General features: G+C 48.1%; 1 protein-coding gene across 1 annotated transcript; it reads right to left on the bottom strand.

Moving 5' to 3' along the window:
* Positions 1-1,234: 1,234 nt before the first annotated feature.
* Positions 1,235-20,827, bottom strand: OASL (2'-5'-oligoadenylate synthetase like). Its single transcript, XM_010368317.2, has 6 exons — positions 20,343-20,827; positions 14,684-14,966; positions 12,703-12,878; positions 8,783-9,024; positions 5,179-5,326; positions 1,235-2,002 (listed from the first exon to the last, which is right to left on the bottom strand). The coding sequence occupies exons 1-6, from the start codon at positions 20,538-20,540 to the stop codon at positions 1,502-1,504; spliced, it is 1,548 nt and encodes a 515-aa protein (XP_010366619.1). The 5' UTR covers positions 20,541-20,827; the 3' UTR covers positions 1,235-1,501.
* Positions 20,828-21,037: the final 210 nt, after the last annotated feature.

Genomic DNA, 21,037 nt, shown 5'->3' with positions numbered 1-21,037 from the left:
TATTGTTTATGAGCCATCCAGCGTATGGTATTTTGTTTCAGCAGCCCAAGTGAACTAAGACGTTGAATTTTTCATTCTTTTTTTATTTTAAACAAGAATTTTCCCACCACCTACAAAGTAGGCTGTGCTGGGCATTATGAAAGGCACAAAGCTGGGGACTGGAACAGCCTGTCTGCCTCCTGGAAAGGAGGCACTTTTTCTGTCCCTGAAGGTAGAGGTGGGAAATACACAGATTATGATTGCTAAATTGACCAGAGGCTGCTGATAACCAATTGTAATGTGCATTTTCTATGCTATGGTAGGTGAGTAGCCCACCAGAAAGCTAGGCAAAACGGGAGGGCAAAAGGAAACATTTTATTGCTTGGAGTAAACCTGATCACATGACATCCTTTGATAATAAAGATGCTGTCATCTTCCTACACTTTCCTGACTGTTATGTACTGTTTGTGTATGGGTTTTAGGAGTTGAGGTGATTTTTTTTATACTGTATCATCCTCAGTCTCCCATTCTTTGTCTCTTTTTGCCTCAGTTTCCCCAGTCCTCATTTCTTAGAGTTGAGAAGCTCAAATGATCAAGCAATAACCATTAGGACAGCATTAGGCCCTGTGGAAACAAAGAGCACCCAAATGAGAACTAACAAAGGCTATTTATTCTCAACTTGCTGTAGCAAAGGAACCAGCCACCATCTCTTGCTTTTGACAGAGATTTAAAGACAGGCAGGAAAATGGGAAGGCTTCAGGGATACCCTGATTGAGGCTGTTGGTATGGGGAAGTTGGAAGTGCACTGACCAGAAGCAGGGCTAACCATGTGATTGGTCTGGGGAGCTTATTTGGGTTTCTTGGTTGGTCATAAATAGGAAGCGGGATGGGAGTGGGGGTGGGGGGGAGGAATTAGAGAAGCTGCCAGTTATTGCCCTGATGGTTTGGGGTTGATTGCTAAAGAAGGTTGTGGGTCAGAGTTCTGTTGTTGTACGTCACGTGGCCACTGTCTATTTGTATATTTAGTCTCTCACACCCCTCCTCATCCTCCTCCTGGCAGGGCTGGGATAATTATTTTTTTAAACAGATTTACTTATTTTTATGTTTTAGTTTTTAGACACAGGGTCTTGCTCTGTTGCCTGGGCAGGAGTGTAGTGGCGTGATCATAGCTCACTGCAGCTTCAACCTCCTGGCTCAAGTGATTCTTCTGCCTCAGCTTCTCGAGTACCTGAGACTACAAACGTGCACAACCCCACCCAGTGAATTATTTTTTATTTTGTAGAGACGGGGTCTGCCTATGATACCCAGGCTGGTCTTGAACTCCTTGGCTCAAGCGCTCCTCCCACCTCGGCCTCCCAAAGTTCTGGGATTACAGGTGTGAGCTACCACGTCTGGCCTGGGATAACTCATTATAAAGCTGGTGAGACCTGGGACCTTCCCAGTAGACAATGGGACAGAGTGACTGACAGGATGAGTTCTGGAATAGATGGCAGAAATGTACAGAGAAGTTTCCCAGAGAAAACTAACTGGCTGGAAACAGAGACTCTCCCTCTTTCTTCTTAGAGAGGATGAGAGTGTCACTGTCTTGGATGCCGTAGCTCCCCAGACCCAACCAGTCCTGCAGGACTTGGCCTTGGAATTCCAGCTGCTGCTGCTTTTTAGGAAGCCCCTGCTGGTCTTCAATCTGCTGCTTCAGACCCAGGATGAAGCTGTTGGGGTGGATGGCATAGGCGTGGCTCCCACCATCAGGATTCTTCACGAAGACCTGGATCTCGGAGGGGATGGTCTCCAGCAGATAGATGTGAGTGTGGGAGAAGATCCCATATTTGGCTAAGGAGCATCTGCTGCTGAGAAGCTGCCTGTCACTGCCGGGAACCTGGAAGGACAGACGCTGCAGGCCAGAGTAGCCCCTCATCCTCCGGATTTTCCCTTTAACCTTCCTTATGGGCTCATAAGGGTTCACCATGAGGTTGAAATCTGGGTAACCCCTCTGCTCCACTGTCACATGGATGTCTCGTGCCCTCTGGAAGGGAGAGGGAGAAGGAGAGGCGTTAAGTCCACACTTCTCTGTCTGATGTGCAAATGTTCCCTTCATCTGTCCTTATCTTTACAATAGTAGCAGCAGCAGCAGCAGCAGCAAATGTGTAGGGAGTGGTAAGCACCTTCCAGGCTGTATACTGAGCACCTTCCATACCCTTAATGCATTTTATTCTCAGAGCATCTCTATTAGTTGGTGGGTTCTACGGTTATCCCCATGCTATTGATGAGGAAACTGTCTGAGCAGGGTTAAATAATTTGCTGAACACCAATCACATAGGTAGTAATGAGTAGGGCAGATATGTGAAGCGAGGTCAGTCAGACTCTACAGTCTGTGTTCTCATCACCTCCAGAGGCTACACTCCAGGGCCTGAGAGCCCCAGGTGGCTGGAGAGAACCTGGAAAATGCTGGAGAGGGTCAGGCCTTTAGCTGATTCTTTCCAGAAGAAATATAAGCCTTGGCCGGGTGCAGTGGCTCATACCTGTATTCCCAGCACTTTGGGAGGCTGAGGATCACTTGAGGTCAGGAGTTTGAGACCAGCCTGGTCAACATGGCAAAACCCATCTCTACCAAAAAATGCAAAAATTAGCCGGGTGTGGTGGCGTATGCTTGTTGTCCCAGCTACTCAGAAGGCTGAAGTGGGAGAATCTCTTGAACCCAGGAGGTGGAGGTTGCAGTGAGCTGAGATCGTGCCACTGCACTCCAGCCTGGGCAACGGAGGGAGACTCTGTCTCAAAAGAAAAAAAAAAGAAAGAAAGAAAGGAAAGAAAGGAAAGAAAGAAAGAAAAAGAAAGAAAGAAAGAAAGAAAGAAAGAAAGAAAGAAAGAAAGAAAGAAAGAAAGAAAGAAAGAAAGAAAGAGAAAAGCCAGAAAGAAAGAAAAGCCTGGCATTGCCAAGTTTTCTGATTTGTCAAGATAAAAAATCTTTGCACAATGTTTTCTGTGTTTGTTTTGTGTTTTGAGACAGGGCCTTGCTCTATCACCCCAGGCTGCAGTGTGCAGTGGCGCAGTCTTAACTCACTGCAGCCTTGACCTCCGAAGCTCAAGCAATCCTCCCACCTCAGCCTCCTGAATAGCCAGGACCACAGGTGTGTGCCACCATATCTGGCTAAGTTTTTTTTTTTTTTTTTTTTTTTTTTGAGACAGAGTCTCACTCTGTTGCCAGGCTGGAGTGCAGTGGCACAATCTTGGCTCACTGCAACCTCCACCTCCCAGGTTCAAGCGATTCTCCTGCCTCAGCCTCCCTAGTAGCTGGGACTACAGGCACATGCCACCACACCCAGCTAATTTTTTGTATTTTTAGTAGATATGAGGTTTTACCATGTTGGCCAGGATGGTTTCAGTCTCTTGACCTCGTGATCTGCCTGCCTTGGCCTCCTAACGTGCTGGGATTACAGGTGTGAGCCACCGCACCCGGCCAAGTTTTGTATTTTTAGTAGAGATGGGGTTTCACCATGTTGCCTAGGCTGGTCTTGAACTCTTGGGCTCAAGGGATCCACCCACCTCGGCCTCCCAGAGTGCTGTGATTACAGGTGTGAGCTACCGCCCCCAGTCTACAATGGTTTTTATATTCAGGAAAAATCCAAAGGCGTATATTTTCCAGCCCATGTGTGGGCCTCCTCATTTGGCCAGGGGGTCCCCGTTTATACTCTCTGTACCTTACCGGAGCCTCTGATTCTGCTTCTTCCTTCTGCTCCAAGCAGGTCAGTCTCCTGTTCCGGTACACATCTTGCTCATCCCAGCCTCCCATGCTTTGCCCCTCATCATCCCTTATCCTCTGTTCTGAGTGTCTATATCTCCCCCTGGCCTTTAGGGCTCATTTCAACCCCTAACTTTTTAAAGGAATCTTCTCTGGTGACTTTAGCTAACATTTATTCTGCTTCCAGACCCCCAGAGCCTCTGGTTCTGCTGCCTCTTAGCAGAATGATCTTAGTTAATTAACCTCTCTGAGCCTCGGTTTTCTCTTCTGTAAAATGGCAATAATAGTAATGATGATGACGATAATAAAGATAGTGATGATACTCGACCTTCTGACTTTACAGAACTGCCCGTTAGGGTCAACTGAGACAGACCTTGGACAAGAGCTTTGCAAACTAGAAAGTGTGATGTTAATAAAATAGATTTTTGTGATCTCTGCCTATACCGTAGGTTTGGCATCGCAGAATAATATGACTTAGTATTTTTCTTTTTTTGCTTTGTTTTCAGAGTATCTTGTCTTCTCTGGTCATTCTAGCAGTTTTGTGTAAGTTCGTTTCATGGACTTGCTTCCTAACGACATAGGGTGAGTTCTTTGAGAGGAAGGGTCTTGTCTTTTTTTTCTTTTTTCTTTTTTTTGAGACAGAGTTTCCCTCTTGTTGCCCAGGCTGGAGTGCAATGGCACAATCTCAGCTCACTGCAGTCCCCGGCTCCCGGGTTCAAGCGACTCGCCTGCCTCAGCCTCCAGAGTAGCAGGGATTACAGGCACCCGCCACCACGCCTGGCTAATTTTGTATTTTTTTTAGTAGAGATGGGTTTTTTCCATGTTGGTCAGGCTGGTCTTGAACTCCTGACCTCAAGTGATCCACCTGCCTTGGCCTCCCAAAGTGCTGGGATTACAGGCGTGAACCACCGCGCCTGGCCGAGCTTCGGGGTCATGCCTTATTTCTGTGCCTGTGTTGTCCCCCAAACCCCACCCCCTACCCCATCCCCGAGCACAGCACTGGCACAGAATGGCTGATTGAGCTGACTTGGCTGGACCCAACTCATGCAAAGAACGATCAGGAACACGGAACTGTTCGTTCCGTGTGATGTGGAGCATCGTGATGTCCACATCCCGGGAATGTTCAGGAGGGCCCCAAAACACCGCAGGATGGAGACAATGCTATTTCCAAGAATTCCTATCTGGCCAGGTGCGGTGACTCATGCCTGTAATCCCAGGCATGATTCTCCAGTAGTTTTTGGGAAAAAGAAAGGAAAGAACAACAATTTGAAGGTAAGAAACCCGAGGCCCTGAGAACCAAAGAATTTGTCCAGTTCACAGAGCCCGTGGGTGGTGCAGCTGGCCCCTAAACAGTGACTCTGAAGTTCTGTTCTCCATCAGCACAGAACTGAATGAGTAAATACTGAGTAGTTGTCTATCATTCTGAGCTTCAAGCCCTTGACAGCCCAGAGAGGAGCCGTTACCTTCACATTCCAGCTGGTGATGGGGTTCTCCCTGTTGTCATAGCAACAGTCCTGTTTCAGGCACTGGCAGGCCTTCTCAGCGACGATGTCCCACCTGTACCCTTCTGCCACATTGTGGGTGGGGTCGGCAGGATCCAGGATGATGGGCCTGTAACACAGGAAAAGGGTGCCCAGGTTCGTAATGGTTTGGAGGCCTTCAAGCCAGAAAAAAACCTTCTCAGCAGTTATTTAGTCCAGCCACTGAGCATCGTGATGTCCACATCCCGGGAATGTTCAGGAGGGCCCCAAAACACCGCAGGATGGAGACAATGCTATTTCCAAGAATTCCTATCTGGTCAGGTGCGGTGGCTCATGCCTGTAATCCCAGAACTTTGGGAGGCCGACGCGGGAGGGTGGCTTAAGGTCAGGAGTTTGAGAACAGCCTGGCCAACATGGTGAAACCCTGTCTCTACTAAAAATACAAAAAATTAGCCAGGTGTGGTGGCACGCGCCTGTCATCCCAGTTACTCGGGAGGCTGAGGCAGGAGAATTGCTTGAACCTAAGAGGTGGAGGTTGCAGTGAGCCAAGATCGTGCCACCACCCTCCAGCAGCCTGGGTGACCAAGTGAGACTGTTTCCAAAAAAAAAAAAAAAAAAAGAATTCCTCTTTGGGAGAGTGCCTTAGGTGTTTGCAAGGAATGTGGGGGGAGAATGAGGCCCCAAGGGGTGTGATAAAGGAATAACAGATGCCCATTCAGGCAGGGGGCCCTTTACGTTGGGAGTAGGCTTTGCAAGTTTAAGGTTAGAGCTGCTGAGTTGCTTTGGATAATAAAAACACCACCGCCACCAACTACTGACATTTATTGAAGAACAAGGCCAAATCCTATGCAAATTAGCCTATTTTAATCCTTACAGCAATTCTGTGAGGTAGGGACTGTTATTTTTATTGTTGTGGTTGTCCTCATTTTACAGATCTCCTTCAGTTCTTTTTTTTGTTTTGTTTTGTTTTTGAGACAGAGTCTCGCTCTGTCACCCAGGCTGGAGTGCAGTGGTGCAATCTCAGCTCACTGCAACCTCCACCTCCCAGGTTCAGCTGGTTCTCTGCCTCAGCCTCCTGAGCAGCTGGGATTACAGGCACCTGCCACCATGCCCAGCTAATTTTTGTATTTTTAGTAGAGATGGGGTTTCCCCATCTTGGCCAGGCTGGTCTTAAACTCCTGACCTTGTGATCCACCTGCCTCGGCCTATAGGCGTGGGCCACCGTGCTGGCCTATATCTCCAGTAGTTCTTACAGCCAGTAGATGGGGCTCTTACCCGTCTACCTCCTCAACAGAGCACAGGTTGGGCTGCCCTCAAGAGTCTCTCCTTTCTGTAAATATTGAATAAATGTTTTAAAGAATATTGGCTTGAAGGGGATCTTGGGCTTGCTTACTAACTTGGGGTGACTGCAAGTCCATGATCAAGACCAGCTCTTTGAATGGGGCTCGGTGGCTCAGGCCTGTAATCCCAGCACTTTGGGGGGCCGAGGTGGTCAGATCACTTGACGTCAGGAGTTCAAGACCAGCCTGGACAACATGGTGAATCTCCATCTCTACTAAAAATACAAAAATTAGCAGGGCGTGGTGGCGGGCGCCTGTAGTCTCAGTTACTTGGGTGGCTGAGGTGGGAGGATAGCTTGAATCCAGGAGATCGTGGTTGCAGTGAGCCAAGATCGTGCCACTGAACTCCAGCCTAGGTGACAGAGCAAGACTCCATCTAAAAAAAAAAAAAAAACCCAACAACAACAACAACAACAAAAAACACAGCGCTTTGTACTCCGGGGCTTGGGAGGGAGCTGCGACTTTATCTGTGTAATAGAATGTGACACAGGCTACTGGAATGAACTGGACTTTGGGCTCCAGGCTGGCTCCTCCCAACACTGACTGCTCCCTAAAACAGTCCTGCCTGAAAGTGCCAGGCTGTCCCATGGGATGGGGTCACTGATCTAAAGTGGCTCATTCTGTTGGTTGGCAGGTGGCCCAACACACGGGGTCTGTGTCCTGTGACCAGTAATCAGACTGGTTCCCTCTGGGGTTTGGATATGGGGATGATGGAGGTCCCTTATACCTGGGAGGCAGAGGGGAGCAGGACAGGTGTGGAGAGAGAAGCAGAGGCTGAGGGGAAAAGTGCTGTGGTTCATGAGAGAGAGTGACAGAGAGAGGGAGTCTCAGGTCCTCATGCTTTCTCGATTTTTCTGGGCATGGTTATAATAAATCCTCTTTTCATGAGCGGACTTGGCTTTTCTTCCTTACAAAAGAGACCCAATACTATATAACAGAACACGAAACATTGTGATATTGCTCACAGAGGCCCAGAGCTTCTAACATAGGGAGCTGTCTGGGTTGGGCTTCCCCTGAAGCAGATCCCCACATAAGGATTTGGCTGATTTGGAAAGTGATTCCAGGAAGCATGAATAAGGGAGTGAGACAGTGAGACAGAGAAGGGAAGGCAGACAACAAAGGGTGGGTATTGAAGTAATTACTACTGTGGTCAACTGGAGGCGATCTTTGGGAAAGAGTACGGAATGGGGCCTGGTGTGGTGGCTCACGCCTGTAAGCCCAGCACTTTGGGAGGCCAAGGCGGGTGCATCACCTGAGGTCAGGAGTTTGAGACCAGCCTAGCCAACATGGCAAAGCACTGTCTCTACAAAAATACAAAAACTAGCCGGGTATGGGTGATGGGCACCTGTAATCCCAGCTACTCAGAAGCTTGAGGGAGGGGAATCCCTGGAACCCAGGAGGTGGAGGTTGCAGTGAACAGAGGTTGCAGTGAACGGAGATTGAGCCACTGCACTCTACCCTGGGTGACAGAGCAAGACTCTGTCTCAAAAAAAAAAAAAAAAAAAAAAAAAAAGAAAGAAAAAAAAGAAAAAGAAAAAAGCGTATGGAATGAGACCCAGATTCCTTCCATCTTTGGGGTGAGGGAGCTGTGGTATTTATTCACCAACTCCCACCGGATCTGGTGAAGGGCTGTTCTCAGAGTGGGTCTGCTGGCAAAGGGATGCAGGTGCTGACAGTTGGAAGTGAAACCAACCTTCCCTAGAACGGTAAAGGCCGAGGGGATATGAATGGGATGCTGAAGCACATGCTCCAATATAAGCATTTACTTAGCATCTGCCAGATGCTAGATATTGTGGATCCTTAACACAGATCTTCTCCAACCCTTGCATGAATCCTGTATTGCATGTTCCAGTTTATTCCTGCTTATGGATAAGGGATTGAGGCTCATAGCAGTAGGAAAATGGCTGAGCTGGGATTTAAACTTGAGTCTCCAAGATTCTTTCCATTTTCCCATGCTAGCTCCTACAGAGCACTAAAATGGTCTTCAGAGAGCAAGAGGGCCAAGCTAAGGTGGAGGGTGGCTTAGGAAACAAGGAACAGGCTTATACCCGCCCCATGGCCCCCCAGTGACTTTGATAAGCCACCAACTTGAGATGCCAGCTGTGTTGGTGTGGGAGGTCAATGCTCAACTATGGTGGCAGCCTTACTGCTTAATACAGCCAGTCCATAAAACTCTATACCACGTTACGCTAGCTCCTCTCTCTTCTTTTTCTGTGAGATTTGGTGGGCAAACAGTGGTCCAGTACCTCTCTTTTTTGAGCTGTTTTCTGACACAATCCTCAATGATTGCATTCTGGAGTGTGTAGTACTTGGTCCAGTAGATACAGATGACTTTATACTCCTGGAGCAGGTCCATCACAGTGGTGAAGCCTTCGTCCAACATGAAATTCTCATCTTCTTCAGTACCCATTTCCCAGGCATAGATGGTTAGAAGTTCGAGAGCATAGAGAGGGGGCAGATTGGCCCTGGGGGACCTGGCTTTCACATACTGTTGAAAGAGATGGGAAGACAGAGAGAGAGAGAGAGAGAGAGAGACCGTAAGATTCTGTGTAAGGATGGTGTTGGACCAGAAGCTGAGAAATCCAAGTTCTAGTCCTGGCTCTGCTGCCTACTGGCTGTGTGACCTTGGCCACGTCACATTCCATCTGTGGACATAGGTTTCACCATTTTAGAATTAAAGGGCTGAGTTAGTCCATTGGGCTTCAATATGTGCTTGACAGATGTAACTCCTGGAATGAAGTTAGGAACAGGTGTGAGCAGGCTGTGCTCGGTCACAAGCATCCTAGCCTAACCAGTCCCATTTAAATCTATTTTAATGTATTAAGCTTCTGAGAAATGTTTCTTTAAAGAAAGGAAAGGTTTCCTTAGATAGAGGAAAAAATGGTAATAGTTGAGATTCTGTAGTGAAGATTGGGGTTGCCTCTCTAGCAGACATTCTTTCCTTCCCCATTGCATAGTAGCCATGATGTTTGGAAGGGGTTGACCCCCACCCGCAGCTCCAGGATGGACCCTGACTGGCACAGGCCTATCAGCATAAACCTTTCCCCCTTGCAAATGATTGGTTCAAGAGAAGGCATGCGATCTAAGTTGGCTCAACTAGAGTAAAGCCTAGTTCTTTTGTTCAGTGGTTGAAAGAAGAGAAGTCCTCCCACGTGTGAATATGAGGGCAGGAACAGTTGTGGCCACTTTGCCACCAAGAGGGAAACAAGCCAAAGGACCAATTTGACATATAGAGGAATGAGAAGCTGAGAGAATGCCAGAGAAACAGAGCCAGTGCCCTCTCCAGTGCCTGAAGCGCCTCCCTCCACACCCCGCCCCCCCGACTGTTTAGGGGTTTTCATACATGAGCTGATAATTCTCTTTATTGTTTAAGCTAGTTTGAGTTGGTTTTTGTATTTTTCTCTTACTTGCAAAAGAAAGCATCTTAATTGACACTGGTCACTTCCTGTGTTAAGAATCTCACTGAGGCCAGGCGCAGTGGCTCATGTCTGTAATCCCAGCACTCTGGGAGGCCGAGGCGGGTGGATCACTTGAGGCCAGGAGTTCGAGACCAGCCTGGCCAACATGGTGAAACACTGTCTCTACTAAAAATACAAAAATTAGCCAGGCGTGGTAGCAGGTGCCTGTAATCCCAGCTACTTGGGAGGTTGAGGTGGGAGAATTGCTTGAACCTGGGAGGAGGAGGTTGCAGTGAACCAAGATTATGCCACTGCACTGCAGCCTGGGCAAGAGTGAGACCTTGTCTCAAAAAAAAAAAAAAAAAAAAAAAAAAGAAGACGACTCTCACTGATAACATTGATACTTAGCCAGAAAGTGAAAATTTTGGTCAAATATTCAGTAGTTTGATATGTGGAAGTAAAATGTATTTTCCTATGGCCATCATATATGAATATTCGATCACATCCCAAGTTTAGAGAAAAAAAACTATAACACTCTGGCCTTGAGACAAATACAGAATCATCTTGTATAATTCTCATCTCCCAAATAAATGAAACTTTGGGCCTTTCCTATAAGTCACTGACTTACTAACAGAAAAACTTTATCCCTGATTTTAGAAATTCAATTTTGAATTAAAATTTATTTATAAGGCCAGGTGCAGTGGCTCACGCCTGTAATCCCAGCACTTTGGGAGGCCAAGGTGGGCGGATCATGAGGTCAGGAGATCAAGACCATCCTGGCTAACACGGTGAAACCCCGTCCCTACTAAAAATACAAAAAATTAGCCGGGCGTGGCGGCGGGCGCCTGTAGTCCCAGCTACTCGGGAGGTTGAGGCAGGAGAATGATGTGAACCCGGGAGGCAGAGCTTGCTGTGAGCCGAGATCATGCCATTGCACTCCAGCCTGGGCGACAGAGCAAGACTCTGTCTCAAAAAAATAATATAAATAAATAAATTTATAAGTTAATTTGTTTTGTAACTTTTTGTGAATTCATACTTAACACTCAAATTTGTAAACCATAACTAATAACATTATAATTTTGTTAGAAATTTAAACTATGGTAATATAAGTTATTTTCTCCAATACTAGTGAAGTGTTATATTCTTAAAACTTAGATGATATATAAAATGTAGGATGCCTGTAATCAGTAAGATGTAAGCCTTAGTGAATGGATAAAAACATTACCCAGCTCAACTTACTTCACCTCCCGACTCAAGTGATCCTTCCGCCTCAGCCTCTCAAGCAGCTGGGACTACAGGAACCCACCACCACCCCCAGCTAATTTTTTAAATTTTTGTATTTTTTGTAGAGACGGGGGTTTCACCATGTTGCTCAGGCTGGTCTTGAACCCTTGGGCTCAAGTGATCCTCCTACCTCAGCCTCCTAAAGTGCCGAAATTACAGGCGTGAGCTACCATATTTGGCCAGTAATTGTTTTTTCTTTAAATCTCTGTTACATTTTATTTTTATTTTTATTTTATTTTATTTTTATTTTTATGTTTTTTGAGACAGAGTCTCGCTCTCTTGCCCAGGTTGGAGTGCAGTGGCACGATCTTGGCTCACTGCAAGCTCTGCCTTGTGGGTTCACACCATTCTCCTGCCTCAGCCTCCCAAGTAGCTGGGACTACAGGCGCCTGCCACCATGCCTGGCTAATTTTTTGTATTTTTAGTAGAGATGGGGTTTCACCGTGTTAGCCAGGATGGTCTCGATCTCCTGATCTCATGATCTGCCCGCCTCAGCCTCCCAAAGTGCTGAGATTACAGGCGTGAGCCATCATGCCCGGCCTATTTTATTTTTATTGCATCAAATCTTTCCTTCTGCTGTCTGATTCCCTTGTAACTTCTCTGCAAGTTTTATATAATAAATGATTTTTGTGTCTGAGTTCTGTTTTGTAGTTGGAGTTTCCATTGATTATCTTGGGGGCAGATCTTGTTTCCAAAACTGACTGAACTGCTGCCTGAGAAATGTCCCTGAGGACGGTTTACACTCACACATGCCCTCTTTTTGACTCCTGGGGTGGAATTAAAAAAATCCTTCCTCTTGTTGGGCCCTAACCTGCTGTGATTAATGGCCATGGTACCTGGCGAAGTTGACATCTGCCAGTCCTAGACTGTAATTGAAGGGTAACAAGAACTTGTGGGGTGGGTGTGGTGGCTTGTGCCTGTAATCCCAGCTCTTTGGGAGGCCAGGGTGGGAGGATCGCCTGAGACCACTTCGAAACCAGGCTGGTCAACATAGTGAGACCCTGTCTCTACAAAAGAAATGTAAAAAAATTAGCCAGGCATGGTTGTGTGTGCCTGTAGTCCCAGTTACATAGGAGGCTAAGGTGGGAGGACCGCTTGAACCAGGGAGGTCTTGATCCAGGGAGGTGGAGGCTACAGTGAGTGGTGATTGCACCACTGCACTCCAGCCTGGACAACAAAGCAAGACCCTGTCTCAATAAATAAATAAATAAAAATAAAATAAAATAAAAAGAACGAGTTTACTGAAATACTGTAGAGTACCTATTTTTCTCCTTCCTTCTCTGTTTCTTTCTCCTCTTCCTCTCCTCCTTTTCCACCTTCTTCACTGACGGTTTCACTTTACATTTCAAAAGACTAGCATTCTCTCCCTCTCTACATGCTTCCATTTCCCCTGGGTGCAGTTTCCTGAGATGAAAATCAGGCCCTGTCTTTCCTCCCCACCCTCCTCCCTCTCCTTGCCTCTACCATCCTGGCAACCCCCTCACCTGCTGGTACCAGTGTTTCACCAGGCGCAGGAGGCTCTTCAGCTTAGTTGGCCGATGTTTCACGAAATTTCTCTGCAGCTCGCTGAAGGATGGGGAGAAATTTCCAGGACCACCACAGGCCTTGATCAGGCTCACATAGATCTCAGGGGGTGGCTGGGAGTTGGGAAGAGAAGGCCCTGAGGAGTGAGGAAGCAAAGGGAGAGATTGGGGATTGAGGAAGCCAGAGGGTGGTAAGTAGTATTTTGGGGAGAGCCTGCTTATACATTGGAGTTATCCCTCCAGGGACACTTGAGACCTCATATCTACAGAAACCAAAGGTTTGCCTTGTCTAACTGTCCTTTTTGTGAAATTCTTACTCTCGAGAACCAACATTGGGCTTTCCATGCGTCAGGCCCCTCCTGTTGTCCTCCCTGAATGTCCTCAATGTCCCTCGTTTTCTTTAATGTCTGTTTTGGATCTCTTTCAACACTCATAGGGAGGCCGGGCGCAGTGGCTCATGCCTGTAATCCCAGCACTTTGGGAGGCTGAGGTGGGCAGATCACCTGAGGTTAGGAGTTTGAAATCAGCCTGGCCAAGATGGCAAAACCGTATGTCTACTAAAAATACAAAAATTAGCCGGGCATGGCATGGTGGTGGGTGCCTGTAATCCCAGCTACTTGGGAGGCTGAGGCTGGAGAATTGCTTGAACCCTGGAGGCAGAGGCTGCAGTGAGCCGAGATCGCGCCACTGCACTCCAGCCTGGGCGAGAGAGCGAGACTCCGTCTCAAAAAAAACCAAAAACTCATAGGGAGAACAAGTTCCATGGTACACATCACTGAGACATCCCAGCACTCTCTTCCTTGCTAAAATCAGATCCTGTCTCTTACACCTTCTCCAAAGAGCAACTCTGCGCAGCAGGCCACTGCAGCTGATAGGAGTTAGCACATGACATGAAACCTCTAGGGTCTGGGCTTGCAGCATGTAGGTTTTACCTCAAACACCTAGGACTCTGCCCGAGGACAAACAACAGGGCCAGTGAGTTAGTGCTCCGGAAGCAGCCCCCAACCAGTGACAGCTGGGAAGCTGGTGAGTAAGCACTCCAGCGTCCCACTTGGGATCCCGCGGAGGCACATTCCGTAACGTGACTGCGAGTTCTCCCAGGACATGAAGCTCAGGGTGGTGACTTGCCCACGGATGCATGTTGTATTGAATTCTTGCCTTTCCCACCTCAATTCCGACTTCCCTACCAGTGCTTCCTGGGATGAACACCCAAATAAACTGCTTGTCCTCACATCCATGTCTTAGGATCTGCTTCTAGAAAACGCAGTGACAGACCCCCAACCCCACTTTTAGCTCCTTCCCCTCACTGGGTGTCAGAGCCTCCTGAGTGTTCTTTCCCCAGAAAGCCACTTCCTGAGCACTCTTTCTATGGTTATCCAGGCCACCATTTACATCATTTGCAATCATGTTTTTTTTTTTTTTTGGTGACAGAGTCTTGCTCTGTCGACCAGGCTGGAGTGCAGTGGCTCAATCTCGGCTCACTGCAACCTCCACCTCCAGGGTTCAAGTGATTCTCTGCCTCAGCCTCCTGAGTAGCTGGGATTACAGGCGACCACCACCACACCCGGTTAAATTTTTTAAATTTTTAGTACAGATGGGGTTTCACCATCTTGGCGAGGCTGGTCTTGAACTCCTGACCTTGTGATTCACCTGCCTTGGCCTCCCAAGGTGCTGGGATGACAAGCGTGAGCCACCACGCCCGGCCTGCAATCATGTATTTCTCTCTGCAATTCTTTGGTCAATTTCTGTATTTCAAGTTAAGCGACATGATAGCCAGAGTTGGGTTAATTCTGTGCACTGCAATAACCCAGCCCTGAGCATAGGACACAGATGGAATGAATGAATGTGGGTGTGTGCGCATGGCCATGAGTAAAGGTGAGACACTGGGAAGTCTCCTGGGGTGGGCAAGTGTGTGAGTCGGGTGGGCTTCCCCTCCCCTTACCCAGGGCTCTGTAGGCAGGCACGATGGTGACCGTGATGGGCTCCGCAGTCCCCCTGGTCTGGATGGTGAGGACGAGAGCACTGGGGACTCTCTGCTCCACCCTCAGGTCCTGGAGCCCGAGGGCCAGCAGGTCCTGGCTTTGCCACATGGTTTTCCGTATCAGCCTCAGAACTTCTTGGTGGTGCTTGGCTGCCTCCTGGAAGCTGTGGAAACAGCTCAGAAACGCCACCAGCTCCACCTCTCTGGTGCTCCTGAGAATGGTGCCATTCCCAAAGGAGCCCACCTGCGGAACACAGAGCCGTCACCCTGAGGCCCATGCCATGTGCCAGGCAACCCCTGCAGCACTTCACATGCACCATCTCACCGAATGCTCACCACCCGCTGAGGGTAGTGGGTGGTACTGATACCCACACTTTACAGGTGAGGAAACTGAGATGTCTGGAGGATCTCGAGACATGGGATCGAGAAATGGCGCAGCCTGAAAAAGATCTTGACTCTTCCCTGTTCCTTAGCTGGGTAAATGTTGTGACTCCTAAAACCTTCATCTGTAAAATGAAAGCAATGGTGGAACATGAGTCACTGGGCCACTGGGAGGATCAGATGAAATAATGTATACCAAGGGTTTGGTGGGGTGCCTGGCACACAGGAAGTCAGCAATAGGTTTCTCTTTCTCCTCATTAGTCATTTGTCCTGGGTCTTGCAGTTTGTAGCCCTCAGAGCCCAGCCTTTTTTTTTTTTTTTTTTTTTTTTTTTGAGACAGGGTTTTACTCCCATTGCCCAGTTTGGACTGCAGTGGTGCGATCTTGGCTCAGGTGATCCTCCCACCTGTCTCCCAAGTAGCTAAGACTACAGGCATGTGCCACCATGCCTGGCTAATTTTTGTGTTTTTTTGTAGAGATAGGATTTTGCCATATTGCCCAGGCTGGTCTCGAACTCCTAGACTCAAGCGATTTGCCCCCTTGGATGCCCCAAATGCTCAGCTTCTTATCTACTACACTGCATTGCTTCTGAGACCCAGTCTTCTTATCCACAGAGTAAGGCCAACTCCAGAGGAATGGTAGCATCTACTCCTGTAGGGTTGTTTGAGGATTCTGGGGGTGGTGGTGGGGCTGAATAATTTCATGACATTATAAAGCAAGGAGCAAGTTTGCCTGGTGGATTTAAGAGCCATAGGCTGTGAAATGGGGCAGCCTGAAAAAGATCTTTACTCTTCTCTGTTTCCTAGCTGGATAAACATTCTGACTTCTAAGACCTTCATCTGTAAAATGAAAGTAATGGTGGAACAACAGTCACTGGGCTACTGGGAGGATCAGATGAAATAATGTATGCCAAGCGTTTGGTGGGGTGCCTGGCACACAGGAAGTCAGCAATACGTTTCTCTTTCTCCTCATTATCCAGCTGACTTAGACAATCCCTTCTGCTGCCGGGCTGTCAGTTTTCCCCCTTAGTAACAGAAGGAGGTCGAGAAGGGATTTTTTGATGTTTTGAGATTCTAAATGAGCTCTCCAGGCCCTGTTGCCTCTGGTATGCAAAGCCCCACAACTCTCTGGCCTCCTCTCCTTCTCATTCCGTGTCTGGAGGTGGAATTGCTAAGGAGGCACCAGACCCCCAGTGGGCTACTTTTCCTGGTGGATGGAGTCACTGCACATGAATCAGATTCTAGCTGTTGCTGAATGACGTAACACAACCTGTGTGACATGAGCACGGATGCTGGATGACATGAGCACGCCCTGTGTCCGGCACCCCTGAGAGCCCTGTGTACATATTATCCCTTTTAATCTTTACTTCCCAGCCAGGCACCGTGGCTCACACCTGTAATCCCAGCACTTTGGGAGGCCAAGTTGGGCAGATCATGAGGTCAGGAGTTCGAGACCAGCCTGGCCAACATGGTGAAACCCTGTCTTTATTAAAAATACAAAAATTAGCCAGGTGTGGTGGTGTGTGCCTACAATCCAACCTACTGGGGAGGCTGAGGCAGGAGAATCACTTGAACCCAGGAGGCAGAGGATGTGGTGAGCTGAGATCTCACCACTACGCTCCAGCCTGGGTGATACAATGAGACTCCATCTAAACCACCCCCCCCAAAAAAACCCTTCACTTCCTGTATTGAGGTGGGTACTAGGAGGCACCTCAATACAGCCTCCATTGAGGCAACGGGCAGCTTGCCGTGGTCTCCCAGCCAGGAGGCAGCGGAGTCAGAGAAAGAGCCAGAACTCAAGTAGTGCGTGGTTCTTCTGCCTCTTTCTTCCTCGTGACCCAAGGCTGTGAGCCAGTCCCTGCTTCCAAGGGATCACGGGCATTCAGACCCAGCACCTCCACCCTCTGGGACCGGGCTGGAGATGGCATCCTGTGTGTGAATGAAGGACACATTCCCCGCAAAGGCCAGTCTAGACTTCCCTTTCTTTTTGAGACAAGGTCTTGGTCTGTTGCCCAGGCCGGAGCGCAATGGCACGATCTTCACTCACTGAAGCCTCGACCTCCTGGGCTTAAGCAATCCTCCCACCTCAGCCTCCCAAGTAGCTGGAACTATGGGCATGCACCACCATGCCCAGCTAATTTTTTATACATTTTTTGCACATTTTGCCCAGGCTGGTCTCGAATTCCTGGGCTCAAGCAGTCCTCCCACCTTGGCCTCCCAAAGTGCTGGGATTACAGGCGTGAGCCACTGTGCCTGGCCTAGACTTCCCGTTCTGCCTTTCCCACTGGTAAGACCCAGGCAGAGAGAAAAGAACACATCCAGAACAGGCTTCCTGATTTGCTTCAGTTTTAAACGTATTTAAGCACAATTCATTTGAAGACAAGCATTCCCTTATGTGGACCAGCTCCACTCACTAGATTTTCAGAGGGTGGAGAAAGGGAGGGTTTAGACTCAAAATAAGATATATTATTCCTCATTAGTCACGGCTCTCTGGGGATTGCTACCATTTAGTGATTTCAAGGGGAGAAGTGGCTGTGACGTGCAGGAAGAATTTGAGGCTTGGGTAAATAGCATTTCCTGCTGTAAAAACTCATTCTTGGCCGGGTGCAGTGGTTCACACCTGTAATCCCAGCATTTGGGGAGGTCGAGTTGGGTGGATCACTTGAGGTCAGGAGTTCGAGACCAGCTTGGTCAACATGGTGAAACCCCGTCTCTACTAAAAATACAAAGATTAGCCAGGCGTGGTGGCGTGTGCACACACAAAAATAAACTTATTCTTGTAGCATCCTCCTCTTACCGGACATTCCTTATTCCCTCCACTTTGTTCTCAAGGTTGTTGGGGAGGGGGTGGTCTGGGAGGGTCTGCCAGAGTCAAACATGAGTCCCAGGCCCAGAAGAAAGATTGGCAAGAATTATAATGATGCTTCTGTTTCTGAGCATTTATCATGCATGAATCATTGAGCCTGCATGGCCCCACTGGCTTGGTGAAGGAGAGATGATGATGCCCCAGTCACAGATGAGAAGATTGCAGGTTTCAGAAATAAGAGTGGGAAGGTCAAAGCCACAAAGCTGGTAAGGGAGGAAGTGAAGAGTCTGCCTAATATCAAAATTTGTGGTTTCTCACTTACAAATTGTATGGCCTCAGGCTTCATATGCTGGGGACAGGTGCAAAGAACGGATAGGGGCCCAGGGCTCCTAGATCCCTCTGTGAGGTGGTTGCCCCTAGAGAGAGAACTTGAGCACTGGGCTGGGAGTCCGGGGTCCTAATTCTAGTATTGCCTTTGCCACCAACTTGCTGTGTGACCTTGGGATATCTCTCACCCTGTGCCTCAGTTTACATATATATATATATATATATATATATTTTTTTTTTTTTTTTGAGATGGAGTCTGGCTCTGTCGCCCAGGCTGGAGTGCAGTGGCCAGATCTCAGCTCACTGCAAGCTCCACCTCCCGGGTTCACGGCATTCTCCTGCCTCAGCCTCCTGAGTAACTGGGACTACAGGCGCCCGCCACCTCGCCCGGCTAGTTTTTTTGTATTTTTTTAGTAGAGACGGGGTTTCACCGTGTTAGCCAGGATGATCTCAATCTCCTGACCTCGTGATCCACCCATCTTGGCCTCCCAAAGTGCTGGGATTACAGGTTTGAGCCACCGCGCCCGGCCCAGTTTACTTAATTATTTAAGTGAGTCATTGGTTAGACTGTCTGATTCTCCAAAGCCTTTCTAGCTCTGACCCTCTTGAATTTTCATCTTAACTAACACAGGAGGTGGCATGAAACAGCTGGAGGAAGGGCTTGGGGAAAAATCTCAGTGAGGTGGGCTTGGGTTCCTTGAGTCAAGTTCAAATCCCAGCTTCAACACTGTGTGACCTTGGACAAGTCACCTCACCTCTCTGAGCCTCCATTAAAAAATCATTTTAGTCCAGGCGCAGTGGTTCACTGTAATACCAGCACTTTGGGAGGCCAAGGAGGGCAGATCACGAGGTCAGGTGATCAAGACCATCCTAGCCAACATGGTAAAAACCCCGTCTCTACTAAAATACAAAAAATTAGCCCGGCGTGGTGGTGGGCGTGTGTCGTCCCAGCTACTTGGGAGACTGAGTAAGGGAAATCGCTTGAACCCAGGAGGCGGAGGTTGCAGTGAGCTGAGATTGTGCCACTACACTCCAGCCTGGTGACAGAGCAAGACTTAGTCTCAAAAAAAAAATAAAGAAAAAAAATCATTTTATTGGCCGGCCAGACATGGTGGCTTAGACCTGTAATCTCAGCACTTTGGGAGGCCAAAGTGGGCATATTCTTGATCCCAGGAGTTCGAGACCAGCATGGGCAACATTGGTGAAAAGCTGTCTCTACAAAAATACAACAATTAGCTGGGCATGGTGGTGCACGCCTGTAATCCCAGCTACTTAGGAGTCTGAGGATCACCTGTAGCCCAGGGAGATCAAGGCTACAGTGAGCGGTGATTGTGCCACTGCACTCCAGCCTGGGTGACAGAGCGAGACTCTGTCTCTAAAAAAAAAAAAAAAAAAAAAAAAAAAAAAAAAAAAAAAGGTCATTTTATTATAAAAAAGTTAAAACATATAGAAAAGTAGAAAGATGATACAACTAATACTCATATACCCAACTAGTTGATTCAACAAGTCTAAATTCCTGGCTACATTTGCTTAATCTAAGCCACGTTAAAGTAAATTACAGGCACCAAGGAACTCTATCCCTAAAATACCTTGGTGTTCGTGTCCAAACAAAAGAGAACACTCTCCCTGATGACCACAAAACTACTGTTACACCTAACAAAATCAACAATGATTTCCTATATCAGATATATATATATAGTATCTGATATCTAGGCCATATGGAAATTTCCCAGTTGTCCCCAAACTGTATTTTACAGATGGTTCATTCACACCAGGATCCAACCACGGACCTTGCGTTGTATTGGTTCTGAGCCTCCATTTTGCTAACCTGTAAACTGGGAAAAGAATAGCACCTATCTCACAGGGTGCAAGAATTAGAGATAGTGTATGTTAAGAGGTTAGGCTAGTGAGCCCCCAGATGTGAACTATTATTGCTAGAGTCATTCTGCTCAAGGCAGTGGTGTAGACAGCAAGGTGGGATAGGGTGTTCTGTGATGTCATCAGCATGGGCTAGGGATAAGGAGGACAGGGGTCCCCAGCATCTTCAGGGACGTGGACTCTGATACTGGGTTTTGTCCTGTGTGGGGGCTGGAGGAGCCCAGTCTTACCTTGATTACCTTCAGCACCTGCACATCCTGGTCCAGCCCATGCTTCCCGTGGAAATGCTCCTGTCTCAGAAACTCCTCCACGGTCCGCACAGCATCTAGCACCTCCTTCTTCCACTCCCGGTGGGGCTGCAGCCACTGAGCCACGAAGGAGTCCAGCCTGGAGGCTGGCGTGCTGTACAGTTCCTGCATCAGTGCCATCTCTGTCCTGAGAGTACCACTGCTGGGCAAATATATAGCCGGGCAGATATACAGCCAGGCACCTACCCAGCTACCTGGCACACACCTCCTTTTTTAAGGCAGCTTCTCCTCAATTGGCCTCCGGTGCTCTATGGGAAGAAGCTCCCTAGCAGAGAGGAAACCAGGTCTGATGGGCTGACTCCGGGTCCCCCTTCTTGGAGACCCCCTTGCTGCAGTAGGGGCACAGGAGGATGCTGGGCTGAGGCTGGAATGTCTGGGGCCACCTTAACAGGTTGGCCATCTAGTCAGTCTCTCTGCTGTCAGTTTCGATTCTCAATTTTTAGTGTTTCCTTTTATGACGTTTGGAAACTGAAATTGGATAGTGTTTGACCCCAGAGGAGGCAACTTGCCCCATAGGTTGGAGTTGGATAGTGGTTAGCCAATTCAGCTGCTTAAATCTGTCTAAGGAAATTGAGACTTGGGAATGGAAGGGACTCACTCACGTTCGGGTGATGGAG

This window comes from Rhinopithecus roxellana, chromosome 10 (assembly GCF_007565055.1).
Source record: "Rhinopithecus roxellana isolate Shanxi Qingling chromosome 10, ASM756505v1, whole genome shotgun sequence".
Lineage (NCBI taxonomy): Eukaryota > Metazoa > Chordata > Mammalia > Primates > Cercopithecidae > Rhinopithecus > Rhinopithecus roxellana.
This window is presented reverse-complemented; position numbering and strand designations above follow the sequence as displayed.